The 23500-nt window shown below is 41.3% G+C and overlaps 1 protein-coding gene across 9 annotated transcripts in view; it reads left to right on the top strand.

The window, feature by feature from the left end:
• The window catches only part of JAKMIP2 (janus kinase and microtubule interacting protein 2), a 173815-nt gene that overhangs the window by 105668 nt on the left and 44647 nt on the right, over positions 1-23500 (top strand). For all 9 annotated transcript variants that reach the window (XR_003909849.1, XR_003909850.1, XM_029942222.1 and 6 more), the window contains exons 3-7: positions 10118-10615; positions 14607-14816; positions 16626-16724; positions 20687-20833; positions 21485-21625. Coding sequence is in view for 7 of the 9 variants with exons in the window: in XM_029942222.1 (XP_029798082.1) it covers positions 10118-10615; positions 14607-14816; positions 16626-16724; positions 20687-20833; positions 21485-21625 (1095 nt within the window). In the remaining 2 variants the exon portion in view is untranslated. The remainder of the gene's footprint in view (positions 1-10117; positions 10616-14606; positions 14817-16625; positions 16725-20686; positions 20834-21484; positions 21626-23500) is intronic.

The following is a 23500-nucleotide window of genomic DNA, read 5'->3' as shown; positions in this document are numbered from 1 at the left end:
GGCAGGTCAAATATAACCTCCCCTTCCTCTGACAAGAGCCAGAAAGGCAGCCTTGTGCAGAAAAGCATGGCCTTATCCTTCTCTCTGCTGGCTACCCCGTGACTTCCTCTCTGTGGCAGTTAATTACAGTCCCAGCACAGGGACTAAAACAAAGCCCCACCGCCTGTCAACAGCCTTCCCCAAAGAGCAAAGGGAATTTAGAGGGCAAGCAAGTCATAAAGCAGTTTTATTAAAATAAATATGATTGTGTTTCCAAAGGCCCAGGCTTTAAGAGAGAGAATATAAGCAATGCCAATATGGGAACTCATACCCTCAGTTTGGCTCCTCGGCTATCATGATAAAATGACAATGCGGCTACTGGGAAACGGGCAAGTTAAAGAGGGGGAACCTTTGGAGCGATGGCACATTACTCATTTTTCCAGAGAGACACATCTTCCCATCGACATTTGTGAAACACGCTGCAGACAGCCATGAATGCTTTAAACTAATTATATAAATGGCTACACGTTATTGAATGCTCACTATCTGTCACACACTGTAATAGGCACATTTCATCTTGTCATAATTGCACCTCTTTCACTTAGCACCTGGGTGACCCTGAGCAGGTTTTAGAATCCCTCTGTGCTCCCCTTTCCTCCTCTGGCAAATGGGAGAATAGCAGTGTCTACTTCAGACAGATGTGTGTGATATGTTGGGCTCGAGCAGTTAGTGTCAAACATGTTCAGTATTAGGATTTAAGTATAGGTGGGCATTGCTGTGTTCCCTATATTACAGATGAGGAAACTGAGGCTCAGTGAAGAAACATCTTTCACCCAGAGTCACGTAGTAGTAGGTGGCAAAACTGGCTCTTCAGCTCCCTTGCCTCTCCTCCAAAGCTTATGCTCTTTTCTTTTCTGATATATTTGCCCCAGCTTTGTTGAGCGATACTTATAATATCACATTGTATTCATTTTAGGTGTGCAACATAATGATTTGACATATGTATAGATTATAAAATGGTTACAAGAAGTTTGCCAACATCCATCACCCCGCATAGTTACAAAATACTTTTTTTGTGATACAAATTTTTAAGATCTCCTCTCTTCCCATCTTTCTTGTTTTTAGATGTTCTATATCTTTTTTAAAAAGTTTATTTACTTATTTTGAGAGAGAGAGAAAGAGAGCATGCAGGCACAGAAGGGGAACGGGCAGAAAGAGAATCCCAAGCAGGCTCCACACTGTCAGCTAAGATCCTGAAGTAGGGCTCCATCCCACGAACCACGAGATCATGGCCTGAACTGAAATTAGGAGTTGGACATTTAACCAACTGATCCACCCAGGTGCCCCTCTCTCTTCACAAGTTTCAAATATGCAATACAGTCTTGTTAACTATAGCCACCATGATGTGTGTTACAGCCCCAGATCTTATTCATCTTATAATTAGGAGTTTTTCCCTTTTAACCCCTTCATCCATTTCCCCCACCTGTAACCCCCTGCTCAGACAACCATCAATCTGTTCTCTGTAGATTCCACAAATAAGTGAGACCACACAGTATTTGTTTTTCTGTCTCTGACTTATTTCACTTAGCATAATACTCTCAAGGTCCATCTCTGTTGTTGCTAATAGGAAGACTGCCTTCCTTTTAGTGGCATAATATTTTATTGTGTATCTGTATATTATATAATATGTATACGTATACACATACTTTCTTTATTCATTTATCCATGGATGGACTTAGGTTATTTTCATGTCTTAGAGAACCTATGTTCTTAAAAACTGGGTGGCTCAGTTGGTTAAGCATCTAATTCTTGGTTTTTGCTCAAGTCACGATCTCACGGTTCTTGCGGTTCGTGATTTCAAGCAAGCTGACAGTGCAGAGCCTCCTTGGGATTCCCTCTCCCTCTCTCTCCAAATAAATAAATAAGCTTAAAAGAATCGAAGTTCTGGAAAAAAGGGAAACCTTCAGCAAAGGAAGTGTTTATTCTACACTATTATGCAAATTATAAATGAGGAAACAAAGTGTTGGGGGGGTAGTAGCATACCTGAATCCTTCCCCCATAGATGGCTGCATTTCCACTGCAGGGAAATGAAACAAAAGTACTGGACACAGTCAACATCTGATAGTAGAAATTTGTCTACAAGATTTGCCAAGCACTGATAGGAATAAACATTCAGATAAATTGGTCATTCTGACTGAAGTCCAAGCATAATGACTGAAAAGTCCCCATCATGACTGAGGAGCCTCCTGGGGTAGATAAGAGGGAACAGAAAGTAGGGTCTCTGTGCTTCATGTCCTTGTCATTTCTGAGCCTGCCCATTCATGTCTATAAAATGAGCAGATTGTGGACAGCATAGAGTCGCCACGGTCCTTCCAGAACGGTAGGGATGCATCAGGAAGGCAACTGTGTGCTCCAGCTCTTCCTACGCAGAGATAGCGCTCAGGATCCTCAGGAGTCAGACCTCCCCTGGCTCCCTGGTCTAGGTGACGTGTCCTCCCCTACATCCATTTACTCTGTCACATCACCCTGCTACACCTTTGTCACAGAACTCTGTACTGTCTGAAGGTATCATGCTCCTCTGCTGATGTATCACCTGCTGCCTCCCTCACTCACAGTATGACGTGAGCTTCTGATGGGGAAGAGACCATGTCTGCTTAAGATATCTCCTAAGTAAGGTGCCCTCAGTGATTGGGATGCTGCGTGGCAGGAGAGTGGGTGTTGAATACTACTTGTTGAGTACATTCTCATGTTGCCTTTTAGAAACTTTCCCATCAACCCCACAGCATGAATTTACTTATTTAGGTAGAAAACCCAAGGCTTGGGCCGAGAAAGGATTTCCATCCGGGTCTGTCTGTTTTTTGGACCAGACCTCTGAGCCATTAGGCTTTGGTGTTTTTCTCTGTTTTTGTCTCTCCTGTGGACAGCATGAGGCCATGATCCGCTACCCAGGGGTGTGAGCTCCCTGGGGATTGCTGTGAAATGTGAAATTCACCCACCAGTTCCCTAGGGCCTCCTACTTTCCCTCGGAGGCAGCCTACAGCTTTGGTGAACCCCGAGGGCATGGTGACAGTGGGCCTGGAGGCCCAGGAACAGAGAACAGGGCTCCATGATGGAGGCAACAACGCAGCAGACCTGGGTTGCAGCATCTGGGGGAGTCAGCTCCAGACAGGAGATTGCACCCCTGGAACATCCCTCAGACCACAGAGCACTTTCAGACCTCCCAGGGAGCCTGGGAGGAGGGCAAGGTGTGGTTACTATTCCAATTTCACTGAAAAAGAAAATGAGTTCTTTATTTTTTTTATTTTTTAAACAATTTTGTAATGTTTATTTTTGAGAGAGAGAGAGAGAGAGAGAGAGAGAGAGAGAGAGAGATGGGGGAGGGGCAGAGAGACAGGGAGACACAGAATCTGAAGCAGGCTCCAGGCTCTGAGCTGTCAGCAGGGCTTGAACCCACAGACCACAAGATCATGACCTGAGCCAAAGTTGGATATTTAACCAACTGATCCACTAAGTCACCCCAGAAAATGAGTTCTCAACTCATTTAACTGATGTGCTCCCAATGAAGCAGTGAGTGGAGGAGCCAAAATGGGAATTCCTGGCTGACCTGGGTAATACTGAGTATCTTGTTGCCTTCAGGACTCCCAGAAAACCAGCCAACCCTTGTCCTCAAGTGACCATGTGAGAGCCTCCACATTAGGGGCCCCAATTTGGGATGCAGTGTTTCTTGCCTTATGCACGTTTAGTTTTGTTTTCAGGAAGTGTTAAATGTCCAAAAGTAAGAAATGCAAATATAGAAGCCTTTGTACCTTCCCAGGTTTATAAAACTGCCCTTATAAGCAACTTTCCCATAGTGGGAGCTTTTCCCTCCTTTACAACTCCTGATGAGTGGTGCTTAGTGCTCTGGCACCCCGCCCCCACCCCCACCCTCCACCCCCCGCCTGCCTACTGTGAGTTTCGATCTCCAGGAACACCCAGGGTGGATAATCCACACCAAAGTTTACGTTAGCTTGTCTTGCCTTGATAACCTCTCAACTTCCTTATCTTGGACAAGGCCATCCCGTTTCTAATCCTAGATTTCTAAGGTCACATCAAAGCTCAAACATCACCCTCTTGATTTTGACAGAGTTTACACTGGCAGTTTTCAAAGGCCAGACTAGAAAGTTAGATACGAGGTGAGGCCGGCGTGGGATAGTCATGAATGTTCTTCTTTCTGACACAGTGTCAGCTCTCCTCCGTAGGATTACATTTTCCTAGTGATTTGTTTTCTTCCCTAAAACCTCCAGGGGAGAAAGGATTTGGGATCCGTATCTTTCAAAGCCCTGCTCACTGTTCACCCCCTTGCCCTGTCTCCCCCCATACCCGACTCCTGTGCATACATAATGAGTTTCTTCCAAGTTACGATTAGATGCCACTAATACTAGGGAACTCAGGACATCCCTAGGAGACCCGGTTTTACCTTTGTATCTGTTAGGGAAATAGTTATTATGGTCTTAATAATATAATAATAATGTTAGTCTTACCCTGATGATAATGGGTTCTTATATTTATGTTGTTGGTATTAATATAACATTGCATGATTTTATAGTACTGATGTGTACAATGTGTCAAAATTAGTACTGTGCTATTTAACCATGTATTCATAATTATCAATCTCCCAGGTGATCCAGCCGTTCCAAAGGACTTTTGATACATTATCTAGGTCAGCCCTCATAACCATAGGAGAATGAGGCCCCTACTCCCAATTTACACATGAGAAAACTGAGGCTGGTGTTGGTAAAGAGCTTGCTGGAGGTTTCAGAGTGAACAGCCAGGTCCGGGACCTGACCCAGACCCGACTCCTGGCCCACACCAGGCTCTCCGCAGCCTTCTTCATGCTATATGTCATCTGACGTTTAGATGACAGATGCTGCCTATATCACAGAGCGGCTGAGGGTAAATGTGGTGGTGTGTGTAAACCCTTTAGAAAGGTGACCAACTCACAGTAAGCCCTCAAGAAGTGCAATTATGTGATCCAGAAGGAATTTTTTTCTAAAACATTTCCACTTATCAAAATTGATTCTTTCTTCTACTGAGTGTTTTTTTTCTTACCCCTACTTCACCTATTATCTTTATATTTTTCATTGTTACTCGGGAGTAGTCTTTTCTCTTTTTGTGTATATTTTACATTAAGATAGTAAAGTCCATTTTCTTACCAGCACAACCTAAGCTACAAGTAATTTTCAGAAAATTATTTTACTACAAAAATTTTAATTGGCTTTTTTCCCTCCCAAATGTCATTCACATCCTTTGTGTCTCCTTCACAGTCAAACACTTCTCCCGAGCTTAGAAAAACAAGTCATACCTAGAAATTCTGCAGAAATGCCAGTTTCTATGGCAACCACAATAAGCAGACCTGAAAAATGTCAAATGTAATCAATCAGTGCCTTTGAATTTTCTTTGACTTCTATGGATTCCTTTAAGTGATGGACAAGAAGGCCAGTGTTTATTCGTATTTGTTTTTATCTTCCAGTTGGAATATATTTACCATATACCTATTTTTTCATTTTTTTCTTTTTTATTCATCTCCAATCTACACACAAAGGATCAGTGTTTATAATTTTTTAATTTTTTAAATTTTTTTTTTGAGAGACAGAGAAGAGATAGTGTGAGCGGGGGAGGGTCAGAGAGAGAGACACAGAATCTGAAGCAGGCTCCAGGCTCTGAGCTAGCTGTCAGCACAGAGCCTGATGCGGGGCTTGAACCCACAAACTGTGAGATCATGACCTGAGCCAAAGCCAGACGCTTAACCGACTGAGCCACCCAGGTGCCCCAGTGTTTATAATTTGAGACAAATGACAGAATCACAACATGAAATAATCTAATGCACCTGCAGAAAATTTGACATAAATAATTTTAGGTCACGGATATCTCCTCTGATAGCCAGTAATAATATTACCTTCCTTTTCTTAGTACTTTGCAGGTCAAGGTACTTCCCATGCATTATCTAATTTAACCCCCAAATAATCCTGTTATGGGTAATTTTTAAGTATAACCAAAGATCCTCAGAAGGATAAAGCAACTTCCTTAGACAGAGCAGATGGAAATCAAAATGCAAACCCAGAATTCCTTATCCTTTGTCCATTTTTACTAGTTATTTATTGTTCTCAAAAGAACTGCTAAATTTTTCTTTAAGTAAGTTGCTACCTGCCAGCTCTTATAGTCATGATGTTGTTCCCAATGCCTAACATAAGTACAACCTGCTAAAACTGAAGGTAACTAATTTCCTATCTCTGAAGTAAAGTTACTTTGCCTAAGACCCTAGATGTAAGGTAAATGATCAGAGTTTCTAAATCAGTGAAAAATAAGCCCTGTTTTTTCACAAACACTGCATTATTAGAAATCAGGAAGCTTTTTCTGAAGAAGGCACAATAGTACGTAATTTTGGCTTTGCAGGCCAGTCTCTCTGAGACTGCTCAACTCAATTGTTGCTAGAGCACGGCTCTGTTCCAGTAAAGCTTAGTTCACAAAAATAGAGGCAAGGAATTATTTGTCACATGGGCTGTGGTTTACCTACCCATAGTCTAGTTACTTGAGTTTATTCTAGAAAAATGGGGAGTAAGATTTAGGTTATCCTTACTGAAGCCCTGAGAGAATTATCAGAGGACAGGCATTCTTGTATGTGATGCTTTTTTGTTTGTTTTATTATCACTTTATACAGGAAAGGGATGGATGAGCGTTGCTCCAAGAAATCGTACAAGTTGTGCTCTCTAAACTATATGACAGGATGTATTATTCCTGCGTCTTGTTAAAGGGCTAGCCAGGGAAACATACTGGCATACATTCTTTAATCGCGCACACACACTGATAGGCTCTTTATTATGTGTTGTGCTGGCAACCACTGGGTAGACAAAGATGAACAAGGCTCATTGGCAGCTTTCTAGCAGTTTGCAGTCTGGAGTAGGAGCAGGAGAAGAGGTGGTGAAGACAGATAAGCACGCAAAAAACCATAGTCATAGCATAAAGAAAAATGGGGAAAGGAGCATTAAAGAGGTATTAGCCACGTGCATTGAAAAGACATGAGCAAGAGAAATGAGGTTTGTCCTGGGCAGTCAGGGGTGGTATGACTGGAGATGATAACATCTCGTTGGCCATGAGGGATGAGACAACCCCCAAGGGAGCTGAGGGAAGGGCAGGTCAGGAAGAGGAAACCATAGGCACATGGGTACAGAGATTCAGAGTGTGTGCAGGAGAGAGCATAATCCCCCATGCCTGCAGTATGGGTCAGGTGAGGAGAGGTACAGCAAGAAACAGGAATGGGAGCTGGAAGTCCAGCCAAATCTTTCTATTTTACTTTTTTTAATGTTTATTCATTTTTTGAGAGAGAGACAGAGCACAAGTGGGGGAGAGGCAGAGTGAGGGAGACACAGATTCCAAAGCAGGCTCCAGGCTCTGAGCTGTCAGCACAGAGCCCTCTGGGGGGGCTGGAACTCATGAACAATGACATCATCACCTGAGCAGAAGTCAGACGCTCAACCGATTGAGCTACCCAGGCACCCCAGCCAAATCTTCTGAGAGCCTGAAAGGCGAAGCTGAGGTGTAGGGGTTCTATTCTACAACATAAAGGAGCCATGGATGGTTTTTGAGCAGGTACATAGATAGGATCAGAACTGAGCTTTACCAAGAGAAGTATCACCAGCAGTGCAGGGAAAGCCAGCTTCATTGAACACATCAAGAACCCTAGACCTGTTTGGGAGAAATAGAAATGCACGATCCACAAATGCAAGCCATGTTATGTGATTTTTAAATTTCTTGTAACCACAATTATAAAACACAAATGAAATCATTGGGTTTTTTTTAATGTTTATTTATTTTGAGAGAAAGACACAGAGCTCGAATGCACACATGGAAGGGGCAGAGAGAGAGGGAGGAGAATCCCAAGCAGGCTTTGTGGTGTCCGTGCAGAGCCAGACACCAGGCTCGGTCTCACGAACCTCGAGATCATGACCTGAGCCGAAATCAAGAGTTGGACACTTAACCCACTGAGCCACTCAGGTCCCCCTATTTTTAATAAGATATGTTTTATGTAATCTGATTTATCCAAAATATTGTTATTTCAACATGTAATCAATATAAAAATGATTCCTGAGATTCTTCATTCTTTGTCTTACACTAAGATTTCAAAATCCCATGTGTATTTTCACTTAGAGCAAGTTTCAATTCCGACCTGGGGCATTCCAAGCGCTCAGTGTGGCTAGTAGTCCCCAGACTGGGTACCACAGCTCTAAAGCATATATAATAAAAAAAAGCATCTGGGAAGGGACCTTGGCCTGAGTTGGAAGCAAGATCAAAAGACAGTTATTTGGGGAGAGAGAGGGATGCAGAACTTGAGAGACTATTGAATGCTGAGAATGAACTGAGGGTTGGGGGGGAAGGGGGAGGGGGGAAGAGAGGTGGTGGTGATGGTGGAGGGCACTTGAGGGGAAGAGCACTGGGTGTTGTATGGAAAACAATTTGACAATAAAATATTAAAAAAAAAAAGACAGTTATTTAAGGATGACTGGCTGTTTATTTTGCCAAGTCTCCTTGTGCCCTGAGTTCTTCCAGAATAACCAACGTGGAAATAACTGCTGTACCTTTAAAATAAAACATTCATCTAAGTCAGTGTGGACTTAGAGAATCCTGCTGCAGCCACAGGTAGGTGAACTATTCAGGTAAGTAAACTCTCACACGCTTTGTATTATAATTACAATAGTCTCAATGAGGAGTTTGAATCTTAACATTTTTCAGCTGGAGAGGCTCGTCACAATTATTTCACAAGACTTCCAATTTTACAAACGGCAGAGACCCAGTTTCACTCAACCAGATATTAGTCCCAGGGTTGCCTAATTCTTCCCTTTTTCTGGGTTACTGTATGTGTGTGTTTGTGTGTGTGTGTGTGTGTGTGTGTGTGTGTGAGAGAGAGAGAGAGAGAGAGAGAAAGAGAGAGGAGAGAGATTCTACGGTACACGACAGAGACACAGAGACAATGACAGGCAACAGAGATGGGGTTCAGGGGGAGGACAAGAGTGAAGAGCATTTACTAAGAGGCTTTTTCAAGCTGCAAATGCTAGGCCCCCACCCTGATCTACTGAATCAGAGTCAGACTCGCACCAGTTTAAGGTAGTGTCATGGCTAATCCACAAGGAGACCTATATTATCATCAGAAATTAACAAAACACTGAAGATTTTGTTTAACCCAAATACCTGAAATGTCTCAAGGCTGGAAGGAATACTTTATTAAACTGCTTGGCAGGTTGGTTGTTGAGGGGAGGAGAGGGAGAAGAGTAGGGGTAGAGAAGGACACAAAGGGACATCTGTGGACCATGCAGAAAGTTCTGGACACCAGACCCCTTTAACAGAGAGATGGCCCAGTGAACTGCACTGTTTTTGGCTGGTGTGTGTGTGTGTGTGTGTGTGTGTGTGTGTGTGTGTGTAATGTTTGGAGGTAGAACTAAGTTGGCACAGAAACAAAAGTGATGTTAGGATATATCAACTGTCTTCACTTTTTACCTCCTCCATGACAGCAGCCAAAAAAGAAGAGGGAAAAAAGGGAAATGTTTTATAATGTCACCTTGGGCAACATTTTACTAATCTAATCATAATATGAGCAGTCCTAACACGCCCACATTTATCAGCTTGCACCTAGCCAGGAATGTGTATGTAGCTGGAAAAGGCCTGCAGGTGATCCGTTTTGAACCCCTCCCCACCAAGGTGAAAACCATTATAGCTCTGTGTCCTAATTTTAATGTGCATACTGTCACCTGGGGACTTGTTAAAATGCACGGCCTGATTAGAGGTCTGGGAAGGAGGGGCCCTGGGCGGTGCATTTCTGACAAGCGTCTGGGCGATGCCTATGCTGGCTGTCCGCAGACCACACATGGAACAGTGAGGCCCAGGAGCATCAGACCGTGTCTGCACAAAGTAATACAAGCATCCACGGGTACTTCCTCCTCTCCCACGCCGTACTCCCTGCCTGGGGCCTGCGGCTCCCTTCCCTCAGAGGACACACAGTGACTGAGTGGGAAGCGATGAGGTGTTCGGAGCCCATAGGGCTCTGAGCTATACAGATCCTTTCCTTGAAGGCTTCTCCCGTTTCATCCTTTGACCTCTCTGCCTTCAGGTGTCTAAGCTTGAGAGAGAGAAGACTCAAGAAGCAAAGAGGATCCGTGAGCTGGAGCAGCGCAAGCACACGGTCCTGGTGACGGAGCTCAAAGCCAAGCTCCATGAGGAGAAGATGAAGGAGCTGCAGGCCGTGCGGGAGAATCTCATCAAGCAGCACGAGCAAGAAATGTCCAGGACAGTGAAGCTGCGGGATGGGGAGATCCAGAGGCTCAAGTCGGCCCTGTGCGCCCTGCGGGACGGCAGCAGTGACAAAGTACGGACAGCGCTCACCATCGAGGCCCGGGAGGAGGCCCGGAAACTGTTTGACGCGGAGCGCCTTAAGCTCCTACAGGAAATCACGGACCTGAAAACGGCCAAGAAGCAGGTGGACGAGGCTCTCAGCAATATGATCCAAGCGGATAAAATAAAGGCGGGGGACCTTCGGAGCGAGCATCAGTCCCACCAGGAAGCCATCTCGAAGATCAAGTGGGAGTCAGAGCGGGATATTCGGAGGCTGGTTAGTAACCCGGTGCAGTGCGCAGGGGGCACATTGTCTTGGCAGGCGTCAGAGCGCCGCGGCTGTGCTTTCCCGGTGTCTCCCAGGAGTGCCCACCCCTTGTCTAGCTCTACCCGCAATACAGGATAGGTCCACAGGTAGGCAGGCAGGTAGGTAGATAAACAGATACGCCCAGACCAAAATTGGAATCGTAAAGTGTAAAAGGTATGAGAATCACCTTCCTCCTAAAAACTGGATTCTTCCAGCCGCACATGTATGAAGAGTATCTGTTCAATGATTCCTTTTTTCTCGAATGTCTATAAAAATATCCTAACTTATGAACTCTTCTAAAATCAACATGTTTTGTGAGCATCCTATTTGTAAAATGTTACTGGGTTTTTAAAGGGGTAGGGAAAGTCTGAAAATGGCAGCTGATGAGAGCTTCCTGAATGATTCACCTGTCTTCTTTCCAGGTGAGGAAAGACTGTGTCTGAAAGCAAGAAATAGAGCTCTAAGATCCCTAACCATTTTTAAAATAGATCTTCTTTCCCAAAATAAATAAGAGCCATTCAAAAACGGAGCCATTACAATTTTTAAACTGAATGTCATTCCTAAGTAGCTTATTTGCTATTGGCAATTTCTAAGACTTATTTCAGAGCCTACAGAGTTGGAACTTTCTCTCTCTCTCTTTTTTTTAATGTTTATTTACTTTTGGGACAGAGTGAGCAGGGGAGAGGCAAAGAGAGTGAGGGTGACAGAGGACCTGAAGCAGGCTCTGTGCTGACAGCCAAGAGCCTGAAATGGGGCTCAAACTCATGAACCATGAGATCAAGACCTGAGCTAAAGTTGGACACTTAACCAACTGAGCCACTCAGGTGCCCCAGATCTTTCTTTTTAATACGTATGACCAAAAGCACATTGGTCTCTCACTATACCTAAAACAAAAATTAAAATTAAAAAAACAAATTATTGTGTGAAAGCGTAGGTTGACCACATCCAATTATTTTAGAAGACACATTTACATACATCTATACTCAGAATGTTTAGCATTTGTTATATCTTATTAAATTAACCCTCACCTGTTAGAATTTACTTTATGCTTCTCTAAAAGTAATATTTTCTGGACGCCTGGCAGGCTCAGTCAGTGGAGCACGTGACTCTTGAACTCAGTGTTTTGAGTTATGCCCCTTGTTGGGGGTAGAGATTACTTAAAAATAAAATCTTTAAAAATAATAATAATATTTTCTTAGGAAAACTACACTTTCCTTCTCTGCTGGTTTTAAGCAAATATTTTTTAAGAACTCCAATTATGTTTCTTGGATGATATCTCTAGGATTTCAATTTTAAGTAAAAGTGGTTACCGTAGAACATTTTAAAAAGATAACTGTAATTTTCTTTGTACTGCAATACAGTGTGACTGTAAATTGTTGCCTTTGCCACACTTTCCAAATTCTTTATCTGCAATTCATTCTATTGCCCTGGTTGACCATAAAGACCAAACACAGTGCAGAAATATTGGTCTCTGCCCTGCCTTTGGTCTTTGAAATGACAACAGCTGATGAAGAAAGAACCAGCACTGTGAACTCTGGAGTCAGCAGGTGGGTAGATGAAAAGAGTATTGTACATCAAATATCTGTGTTTGTTGATGGGTTTGGATATAAATTCTATGAGTATATCCACCTGGAGATCTGTAGTTTCTTTTTGTGACTTCCTTTTACCAGCATACTGCTAAAGTAGACAAGCAGTCTTCCTCAGAAACAATGTAAAATCGAAGCTACCTGAGGAGTGGTTAAAAAAAACTGGGTGCAAACAGAGAAACGTGGGAAACTTTTTCAGTAATACAGATGCACTTGTCTTCAGTTTTTTTCTTCTTCTTGTCCTGTCACTATCCCTACTACCAGCTCCATTTTTGGAACTGGAAAGTAGGGTAAGGGGAGCCATTCTGTTTTGAAAATTTCCACCCAGAGAAGTATGGTATTCACCCCTCCCCATCTAAGAACTAGAACTGTGGAAGATTTTCAGTGTTCTGAAACCAAAGCCCATGCTTACAACCACTATGTTGCAGAGACTCATCAGCACTGCTGGAAGTCTAATGTTGTGGTCAGGATTGCACAGTGCCTATTCGAATGGGCTCTAGAACCAGAAGACTGAATTTAAAATCGGATTTCACCACTTAGGAGCTGTAGGATTATGACAAAGTTTTTAACCCTTTGCGTCTTCAGTTGTCATCTGTAAAGTGGTGATAACAGAACTTATGTAATAGGATTGTCATTAAAGGAGATAAGTATATAAAGCTCTCACGATGGTGCCTTGCATGTAGAAAAAGTTAATAAATTTTAGTTATGATGATGGTGATGATGAAAGTGATTATATTGGCTGTAATGGAATAATTTCCAGTATGTTCATTTAGGTAGGGTACATCAGAACCAGCTAGGAGCATGCAGGTGTGGAACTATAGTAAATTGTAAATGACATCATCACTGGCAGGTCTAACGAATGATTGCACTGTTCAGTTAAGAATAACACTGGATTCAAATTTCTACAAGGAGATAGAAAACTAAAGACAGTGCTTTCATTCCCAAATTAGCAGGACCATGTTTGAATACTCACCAAGTTATCAAACGATATCATAGGGCCATGCAGGGTTTAGCCCGGTGTCCTTCCAAAAGTGATCTAACATGTAATCGTGTGACTGGGAGGCAGTAGGTCACAGACACTTATATGTGATAAAAATGGGACTATGTAACGGGTTCTCACAGTACACAAAGATTTGTACAAAGTGATTTGTTACAAATAAGGAAGCAGTACAATATAATGTTATTAAATGTCGCTCTCCTATCCCCATTTTGAGTAATCTCATGAAACATAATGAAGTGAGAAGAAAGGTTTTTGCCCGATGGCTGTGTTCCTGTCGAAAATTGTTTAGACATTAATGTCACTAGTCCTCACCAGGGGTGACAATTTTTTTAGCCCATTGAAACTCTGATCAATTGATATCAAATGTTTATGGCCTTTAGTTGGCAAATATTTCTGAGATCATGCCCAGGCTTAAAGGAGGTGAGTGTTGGAATCAATGATTGTATCCCACAGATATAGGAGGGGTAACACTGGCTTGTATGACCAGGTGTTTTCCATTCTCGCTGTCCCAACCATTTTTTTTAATGTTTTTAATTTATTTTTGAGAGACAGAGACAGCAGGAGCAGGGGAGGGTCAGAGAGAGAGGGAGACACAGAATCTGAAGCAGGCTCCAGGCTCTGAGCTGTCAGCACAGAACCCAATGCGGGGCTCGAACCCAGGAACTGTGAGATCATGGCCTGAGCCGAAGCCAGACACTCAACCGAGTAAGCCACCCAGGCGCCCCCCAACCATGGTTTTGACAGTAATGGTAAAATGTTTGCTAAGAGCTGCTTGCTCTGACATGTGGAAAAGAATGGAAAAAGTCACATAACATGAACCATGTGCCAAATCCTCTCCTTAATTCATCCCAAATTCACCACTTGAATGCAAACCTACTGACCTTAGGAAATGACTAGGTTCCTGGAAAGGCTGCTGCTTCTTCAGTAAAAAATGATTAATAGTGGCTGCTGCTATTTAAGGTGAACTCAAAGGCTATTTCTCCAAACAGGAGGGGTATCAACGATTGTCCTGCGAAATGCGGTAGGGGAGTATTGAGTGTATTTAGAAAAACAAATGACCCATTTTAAGGTTAACCTTTCCTTTCTAAATCCAACCAACCTAGACCATTTCAAACAATATATTGAATGAAAACATCTACACAGGATATACTAGAGAGAAGAAAGTTGTTCTCCTTGGCACCTAATTAGCCTAGCTTACCCTTTCATGGCACAGTATTGGCTTGTCTTATTCATAAATTCAGTCAGTATACCTGTCATCATTGTGATTTTTTTTCCATATCAATCAGCAGAAAGAAGTTAAATCCATACCATTGTAAAAGTGCAATTTTTTTTACAGCATTGTTAAATAAAATGTCCTGGGTGTCATTTAATTCAGATGGATGAGATTAAAGCCAAGGACAGGATCATCTTTTCCCTGGAAAAGGAACTGGAAACCCAAACTGGCTATGTACAGAAACTCCAGCTGCAGAAGGAGGCTTTGGATGAACAGCTCTTTCTGGTCAAGGAGGCCGAGTGCAACATGAGCAGTCCGAAACGGGAAATTCCGGGAAGAGCAGGAGACGGCTCTGAGCACTGCGGCAGTCCTGTAAGTCTGTCCGAGCTGAAGTGAAGAACTCGGGAGTCATCTTTTATTTAGCTCTCAAGTTTTACTTTCCACTTAAGCTCTCTTCCTGTTGACTACAAAGAAATCAATTCTCTCTCCTACTATAAAACCAGCTAGTATCTTGGGAACAGGGTTTTCTAAACTCGTAAACAACAAAGTGGTCCGCACTGCATTAGCAGATCATGAGAGAATTACCAGTATTTTAAATCTTTCATAGAATTTTTCTAGCCACAGGATACCTATCGAAACCTCGGCCCTTGTAAGTGCCATAAATTACACGAAACTATTTTGCCTCTTGCCAAGACTGGTAATTTTCCCTTGTGTGAACCATTGGATTGGAAATTGGCAAAGACGGTTGTCATCTGCAGGGGTCAAAATGTGTAACTGTATAAAAAACTAAACCACTTACATCATCATCTGAAAGCTTCTAGTCTGATTGAACTTGCCACTTATTATCCTGGATTTTCATCATTTTATGTGAGAAATTATTTTCAGAACTGCAGCCATAGAAATCAGCTTGTATGTAGTTGACTTTCATAAGTTATACCTTTCAAATTATTTAGCTGCTAAAAAGATGAAAATGTATTATTTAGGAACAGAGAGAGGTTCCAAAGTAGTACTTAGAACCAAGTAATGAATAATTTATGAATTGGTATTCAGAATATATATATCCCAGTAGGTGGCGGAACCAGGATTTAGCAGATGTAAGTTTTAGTTCTATCACTGACATTTACCTGCAGTGCAGCAAAATTGTCAAGAGAATGGGCTCTAGATTCAGACTCTTCAGTTCAAGTTCTGGATCTGCCACATATTGGATGACCCTGGGAAAATTATTTTACTGCTCAGAATTTCCTCATCTGTGAGAGAGAGGCCTTAGTGCTATTCCATAAAGCTGGTGAGAGGTCTAGAAGAAATGGTATGTAAAATGTTGAGCATAGTGTCTGGCTCATAGTGAGCATTTAATGCATATTAATTATGGATCAATTGATAGTAGCCACAAGACCTTGAATGAGCATGACCTCTACGAATCTTCTCTGTTCTCCTGAATCCTCTAGGATTCTATGAATCTGGAGATATAATGTGTGGGAAATACCTTTGCCAACAGTACAGTACTCTCAAAATGTAAGATGATTATGGAATTGCAAGTCTCTAATGGTCCTGTGGACTCTGGAGCATAGACTTAATCCATGATACCATGTGTAAAGTGATCCGTGTCATTGATGCCAGTGGGGAAACCAGGTGTTCTGGAAAAAATGTACTAGCAAAGGCTGTCTTATAATCTGCTGCCTTTTGTACATGAAAGCAAAGTACCAGCCTTCTCACACTGACCTTTTTCATCAGGAATATGTAGGAATTTTTAAAGCCCAGCCCTACCTTCTGCTTTTGGGCTAAGTGTAATAGGACACCTATGTTAGTTGTGGGAAGCAGTGTGCAGCCATGACATAAGAGATGCTTCTTGAACCTCATGGAATTATGACATGACCCTGGCCTCATAGCTCACAGACCTGGTAAGTTCATCCAACCATCTACGACTCCCCCTGCCAGAAGTCAGGACTCCAGAGAGTATCTGCCACATGGAATTCACTTGCAGTTTCAACTGGTCTTGGTCTTCAACCCAAACAGTTAGAAGAGGGTAAATAAATTTTTACTCTTCTCTGAATAGAGAACGTTTTAGTCTCACCTCATAAGCCAGATGAAAGGTACCAAGCCTCTCACTTATTTATGAGTGGAATTCCAAAACTTTGTGAAAAGTGCTATTGAAGAATTACCCATTTCGATTTTCCTGTATAGGATTTGAGAAGAAACCAGAAGAGAATAGCTGAATTGAATGCTACTATAAGAAAATTAGAAGACAGGAATACTTTGCTTGGAGATGAACGAAATGAACTGGTGAGTTCTGATCAGAATTAGTTAGTTAGCTAGTTCGTTAGTTAGTTAGTTGGTTGTGAAGCATTTTGTTTTAAAAAGTATATATGATGTAGATGTATAACATTATAAAAAAAAACACAGAAAAAATAAAGTACAACTTAATAAATACACCCAAAGTGATACACCCATAGAACTACCCCCCAGATGAGGGTGTGGATTACCAGCAGCTCAGAACCTCCCTTTCTTGTGACCTCTCCCAGTCACCATCCTTCTAGAGTTAATCGCTCTAGTGAATTCTATCACTATCGTGCTCCATTACTATTTCTAAAATGTTTTGTAAATGGCCTCATACAATAATTACTCTTGTGTGTCTGGCTTTTCTACCCAGCATTACATTTGTGAAAGTCATTCATTGCATGTATAATTCATTCATGTTCCTACTCTGTTGTATCCAATAATACACCACTGTGTGTTTACTCTTCTATTGTTAATGGGCATTTGTATTGTTTCTTGACAGTTTTAATGTTAATGGTGCATGTCTTTGGTGAGAAGACATGTTCATTTCTGGTGAGAATATACAAAGAGCAGAATTACTGGATTATAGAGTATGCATGTGGTCAGCTTCACTAGGTATTGCCAGTTTTTCACACGTTTTATACCAATTACATTTCCACCAACAATGTATGAGAGTTACAGCTTCTCCACATCTCTGCCAACATGCACAGATAATTGATCATATTAGTCACTTTGGTGGGTGTGAGCAATAATTCTTACTGTAGGATTTTGATTTGTACTTTGCTTAATCCTGAGGTTGACTGATTTTTCACGTATCTTTTGGCCTTCTGGGTATCCCTGTGTGAGTTGCCCTTTGTCTTTTGTAAAATTTTCTTTTGTACTGCCTTTATTTTCTTATAAAGAATAGGAATTCTTTACATAATTTTTGGATACTTGTATTTAAAATATCTTGCTCCACGCCTTACATTTTACATACTTAATAGTGGCTCTTGGTACAAAGAAGTTATTTCCAGCCTTTCCTTTTTTTCAAATATATGCATCTTAGGTTATAAATGTCTCTAAGCATGACTAGCTTCATCTCATATGTTTTTTTTTTTAATGTCGTAGTGTATTGCTATTTAGTTCAAAATCTTTTCTAACATAGGATTTCTCCTTTGACTTGTGGGATACTTAGCACTCAAGGCTTGACGTCAAGATTTTTGAGTTACCTTTCTGTTATTGATTTCTCCCTTAAGTCCACTAGTCAGAGAACATACTTTGTATTATTTCTTTTTTTTTAAGTTGAAATGTAGTTGACACATAATGTTATTTTAGGTATACTTTGTATCATTTCATTCTTTAAAATTTGTTGAGATTTGCTTTATGATGCTAGCCTATTGTCAATTTTAGAAACATTCCATATTCCCAGGAAAAGAACATATACTCTGCAATCATTGCATGCATTTTGAATCAAGTTCATTAATCTCCTATATCTTTATCATGGTTTTGTGTGCTTCTTCTCCCAACAGATTTGTCCATTTCTATTCTTAGTTCTGTTGATTCTGCTTTATATGTATTTGAAGTCATGGTACTAGGTACATATAAATTAAGATTTGTTAAGTGCTTCCATCATGAATTTTTATCTTCCATAATAAAGTCTTGTTCTGATGTTATTAGAGCTTATCACAATTTTTTCTTTTAGTGGTTTCATGAATATCTATATTGACTTTGAAACTTTATAGTATTAGGCTATATGTCTCTTTTTTAACATTTATTTATTTTTGAAAGGGTAGGAAGGGTGCAGAGAGAGAGGAGGACAGAGGATATGAAGTTGGCTTTGTGGTGGTAGCAGTGAGCCTGATGCAGGGCTCAGACTCACAAGCTGTGAGATGATGACCCGAGCTGAAGTCAGATGCAAAAGCAACTGAGCCACCCAGACATCCCTAAGCTATACCTTTTAAAAGGAACAGTTTTGGGGGGTACTTTGGATCTATGGTTACTGATGTATTGGTATAGTAGAATTACTGATATCTCCTTTTATTTGTGTTTATCTACATCTTCCATAAATAGCATCTACTAAACCCAGGGCACCTTGGTGGCTCACTTGGTTAAGCATCCAACTCTTGATCTCAGCTCAGGTCTTGACCTCATGGTCCTGAGTTAAAGCCCAGCGTTGTGCTCTTCACTGGGTGTGGAATCAACTTAAAAATAACTATTTAAAATCCTTGTCCTTGACCTTCAGAGAAGAGACAATGTTTAAAATAGCGAACCTAGTGGAATAATTTGTTTGCCCTTGTATGTGCTCAATATTTAATATGTTTGCTTTAGATACTGAAGCTCAAAATTTAGGATTAAATGAGGTTATGAAAAATTTTGGCCTTGGATATAAAATGAGTTTTCAAATGACAGGATATAGTTGGGGAATACTGTTTTAGAATCACACGAGCAGCTTTTTCAAATATTTATAGGTAGCTAAGTCTCCTATCCCAGCACTTCCAAAAACGTTAGATTCTCAGAAATAGGAGCAAGTGCTTTAAACAATCTAGTCAGATGGTTCTGACATACCCCACCACTTTTCTTGCTTCACTACCCCTCCCCCAATACGTATCATTCAGAATCATTAGTATAAAGTGAATGAACTGCCATAGGGACTTTAACATGGAAATCCATTAGGTATAGAATGACCATAAAATATGCCATCCAAGTGGGAGAGTTTGGAGAGTAAAAGGGATGGGGACTATTAACGATTACCCCAAGACAGCCTTCCTAAAGTTAGACCAGTGGTTCTCAGCTCTAGGCAATTTTGGCAGTATCTGGAGACACTTGATTGTCACAACTGGGAGGATTTACTAGAATCTAGTGGGCAGAAGCCAAGGATGCTGCTAAACATGGTACCATGTACAGGACATCTCCTCCTGGCAAAACCTATCTAGCCCTAAGTGTCTAGAGTGAAGAGGTTGAGAAACCTGCCTTAGACTAACATGTGAACCGAAGTATGGTCACTCTTAATTATGGGTGGGTAAGAATACAATACAAGAATACAATCATACTTTGCCTAGGCTTGGTGAGAATTAAATGTTCATAAACACAAATATCAATCGAACTTTGAGAGTAAGTTGTTGTTTTACTTCAGTAACAGTTTCTTAGACATCTTTGGGGCACCTGGATCTTGGGGTCATGAGTTCAAGCCCCAAGTTGGGTGTCGAGATTACAAAAAATAAACTTTAAATAAATATATAAATAAAAATAAAGGGCTTCATTGTGGTTCAGGTGTCTTAGCAAGATCTCTTATGCAAGAACAGACTTTGGCAATAACCAGGTTTGGGTTTGGGTCCTGGTTGCACTACATCGTGATGTGTGATTCGTATGCACTGCTTTATCTCTCTGAGCTAGTGAGGGGTCATTACAGGCCCAGGGAGAGGTGTGAGCAGTGTGAGATTGGGGCTGAGCACATAACTCCTGGGCTACAGGAAACAATGGCGAGCAAGGTATGTAATTGCTCTTCCTGAGCAGTTCCAAAAGCAGAACCTTGGTAGCCTCTCCTTTAGTAATACATCAAGCGTTGGTATGTCTGTGATGAAAAACCATTAGGGGTGTCTGAGTGGCTCAGTCAGTTAAGTGTCAGACTTTAGCTCAGGTAATGATCTCACGGTCCGTGAGTTCAGGCCTTGCATCAGGCTCTGTGCCGACAGCTCAGAGCCTGGCGCCTGCTTCGGATTCTGTCTCCTTCTCTCTCTGCCCCTCCCCAGCTCACACTCTGTCTGTTTCTCTCTCTCTCTCAAAAATAAGTAATATTAAAAAAAAAAGAAAGAAAAGCTATTAGAGGAAACTGAAAACAAAGCAGTCAGGCTGTTAAATGAAGGATGGGAATGGTCAGTCCCAAGATTCATGGTGAAGCAGAGAAAAGGGGGCCCCAGATGGGCTTTCACTCCTTCCATCCCCCACATCCACTCCAGCACAAGACACACATTGTAATTATGTCTTCCCAGTTAAAACGTGTGCGGGAAACCGAAAAACAATGTAAACCTCTTCTGGAAAGGAACAAGTGCCTCGCCAAGAGAAACGATGAACTGATGGTGTCTTTGCAGCGCATGGAAGAGAAGCTAAAAGCTGTAACGAAGGAAAATTCAGAAATGGTGTGTATCAGAGAGTCTGAAAAGCTGCAGCTTCTGTACTTATATTACTCTAGTCACCAGTCTTATTGTTCTTTGTAGGTTTGTTTTTAAAATACAATGCTGATCATGAATGTTTGGGTTTTCCCTCTGTAAGCAAGGAACCTTAAAGGAAGAAAGCAAGAGAAGGTTGCTGGCTCTGAATTTCAAGGGGCTCCTAAATTTACAGAATGGTTGGAGTGCTTCCAGGAATCTATACACTTTCCAAAATCTCCCATATACAGAAGCAAACTTCCAACATAGCCCTCAGCCACAGAAACTTCCAAGAATTTTACTAATGTGCTCTTTATAGAACTGTTCAACGGGTACCTCTCGTCTTCTAAGACCTTGCATAAGAGTTGAGAAATAGTTGCCATCATTTGTATTCTGTATGGAGAAGTGATGAGCTCATCCACTCCTTAACAGACTTACAACACAGCTATAGAGATCTTCATACTTCAGAGGTTTTGACTTGTAGCAAATAAAATGTACTGCAGGGTTTTGGTTGGTATGTAGATGAACCTGAAAATTTTTCACATTTAGCTGGAACCTCATAAAGTTTCTACAGATATTTTATGTTAACTACTAAAGTTTGGGGTTAAGGCTTTACCTATACTTTCTTCTTTTCCAATCCAGAGAGAAAAAATAACATCCCATCCACCCTTGAAGAAATTAAAATCACTGAATGACCTCGATCAAGCCAATGAAGAACAAGAGACAGAGTTTTTAAAACTTCAAGTCATTGAGCAGCAGAACATCATCGATGAGCTCACAAGGGTAGGTCTTGATCAATCTATAAACTAAGCTATTCTCAAGGACAAGTGGCCAAGAAACCAACATACACTGGAAGCGCTTGATAATTTCTTCAGATTAGCCCCAAAGGCCCAAGTTTATATATTCAAAATATAAATAGGTTGAAAAGACTCTATTCCAAAATTACTTTACATTACTAAGCTGTTTTATACATTTTCAGTTGTAGTCCTTTTCTAACTCATTTGGTAACACAAATAGTAGCTTCAAGGTACCTTAAAAGAACTTTCAAATGCATCCTTATGTGAGTAGAGAGATAGTGTGGGTATGCCTTATAATTGCCTTCCCGTATCAAGAGTCTGAAGGTAAGAGATTAAATATTTTGCTAACAATAACAGGACCACATGCCCCTTACTTCCCAACATTCAATTCAGTGTCTAGTACTTACATGCAGTTTAATAAATATTTGTTGAGAGGCGCCCAGGTGGCTCAGTCACTTAAGCATCCGACTTTGGCTCAGGTCATGATCTCATAGTTTGTGAGTTCAAGCCCCTCACAGTGCAGAGCCTGCTTGGGATTCTCTCTGTCTCCCCTGCTCACATGCACACTTTTTTTCTCTCACAAAATGAATAAACTTTAAATAAATAAATAAATATTTGTTGAATGAACAGTGACATCATAATTACATGACACAGTGGAAGTTTCAGTCCCAGTATTCTGACCTTGACTTTAGTATCTGCTGAAGGAGGTAGAACGGTTACTATTCCCATTTGCATCTGGCTAAGCACTCTTTGACCAACAGCAGTGGACTAAGCCCTTTAGATGCCTTTGGGTTTCCTCTTTGCCCCTCTGTCTTTATTCTGTGATTGACATCTCTGGTTGCTCTCACTTCAGGACCCAGCCAAGAGCTGGAGAGTTGAGGCCCTAGCAATGGGGTGGGGGTGGGTAGGCAGGTGTCTTCCAGAGAAGGGTGAGCAAGATGATTTCCTGCCATTGAGGGAAGAGAAGATTATAACTTCTGTTTGTATTTATTTGTGGTTGACCCTTTTTAAATGGTCTAAGTTCAATCTATGTTTTAATGCATATAGTGTATTAGAAGGATAATCTAAATATAAAATTTCAGATATGTTGAGGTTGTATGATCAAAATATTTTTAGAAGTTGGGAAATCCAAAAAGTTAACATCACTGACTTTAACCAGACTGTTTATAAAACAGGTGAAGCACTGTGCCTCTTACTCACACCCATATCCTTCATAACTCTTAAATCGCAGATTAACTCAGCCAAGAATTTGCTCAGCTTTGAGTCTCGAAGCTTGAAGCTGAAAGTTTCTAACAGGATTTTGACATGTTGAGGCATGTCATCCAGCCTTTCGGGGAAACTGTCACTTACTTAATCAACCTTTGAGTTTTTACAGTAAACACACAGAGTACTTATTGGATGAATACCCAATTCCCAGGAGATCTCCATCCACAACAAGAATGAATCAGGAAATCAATCATTACTTCTAGATATTCTTTGAGTTTCCCAGAACATTCCAACAGGAACCACTGCCCTTTCCCCTCCCCCCCCCCAAAAACAGCCTCCAGATGATTCCAATTCAGTAGGCACTCCTCTTTCCATCTTCAGAGGCTGCCAGCGAGAGCAAGGGTCTAAGAATAGTCAAAAGACAGTTTTCTGTGCCTTCAAGTGATTAAAGGCAAAGAATAAAGTTTTTGTGAAGTAGTATTTGTTAATACCTAAAAATAAAGTAATTTGAAAAATTACTGGAAAAAAACTGAAAAATTGTGCTTTGGAAAAATAGGAGTGACTCTTTTCAGATCTACCTGATCTTCAAGTATAACACAGAATTCTGATGAAGAAAACTGTGCCCTTCTTGACTGGGAGGCTCTCAGATCCACAC

Source organism: Suricata suricatta, chromosome 6 (assembly GCF_006229205.1).
Source record: "Suricata suricatta isolate VVHF042 chromosome 6, meerkat_22Aug2017_6uvM2_HiC, whole genome shotgun sequence".
In the NCBI taxonomy this organism is placed as follows: domain Eukaryota; kingdom Metazoa; phylum Chordata; class Mammalia; order Carnivora; family Herpestidae; genus Suricata; species Suricata suricatta.
The sequence above is the reverse complement of the archived record's forward strand: the minus strand, read 5'-3'. Positions and strand labels throughout refer to the sequence as shown.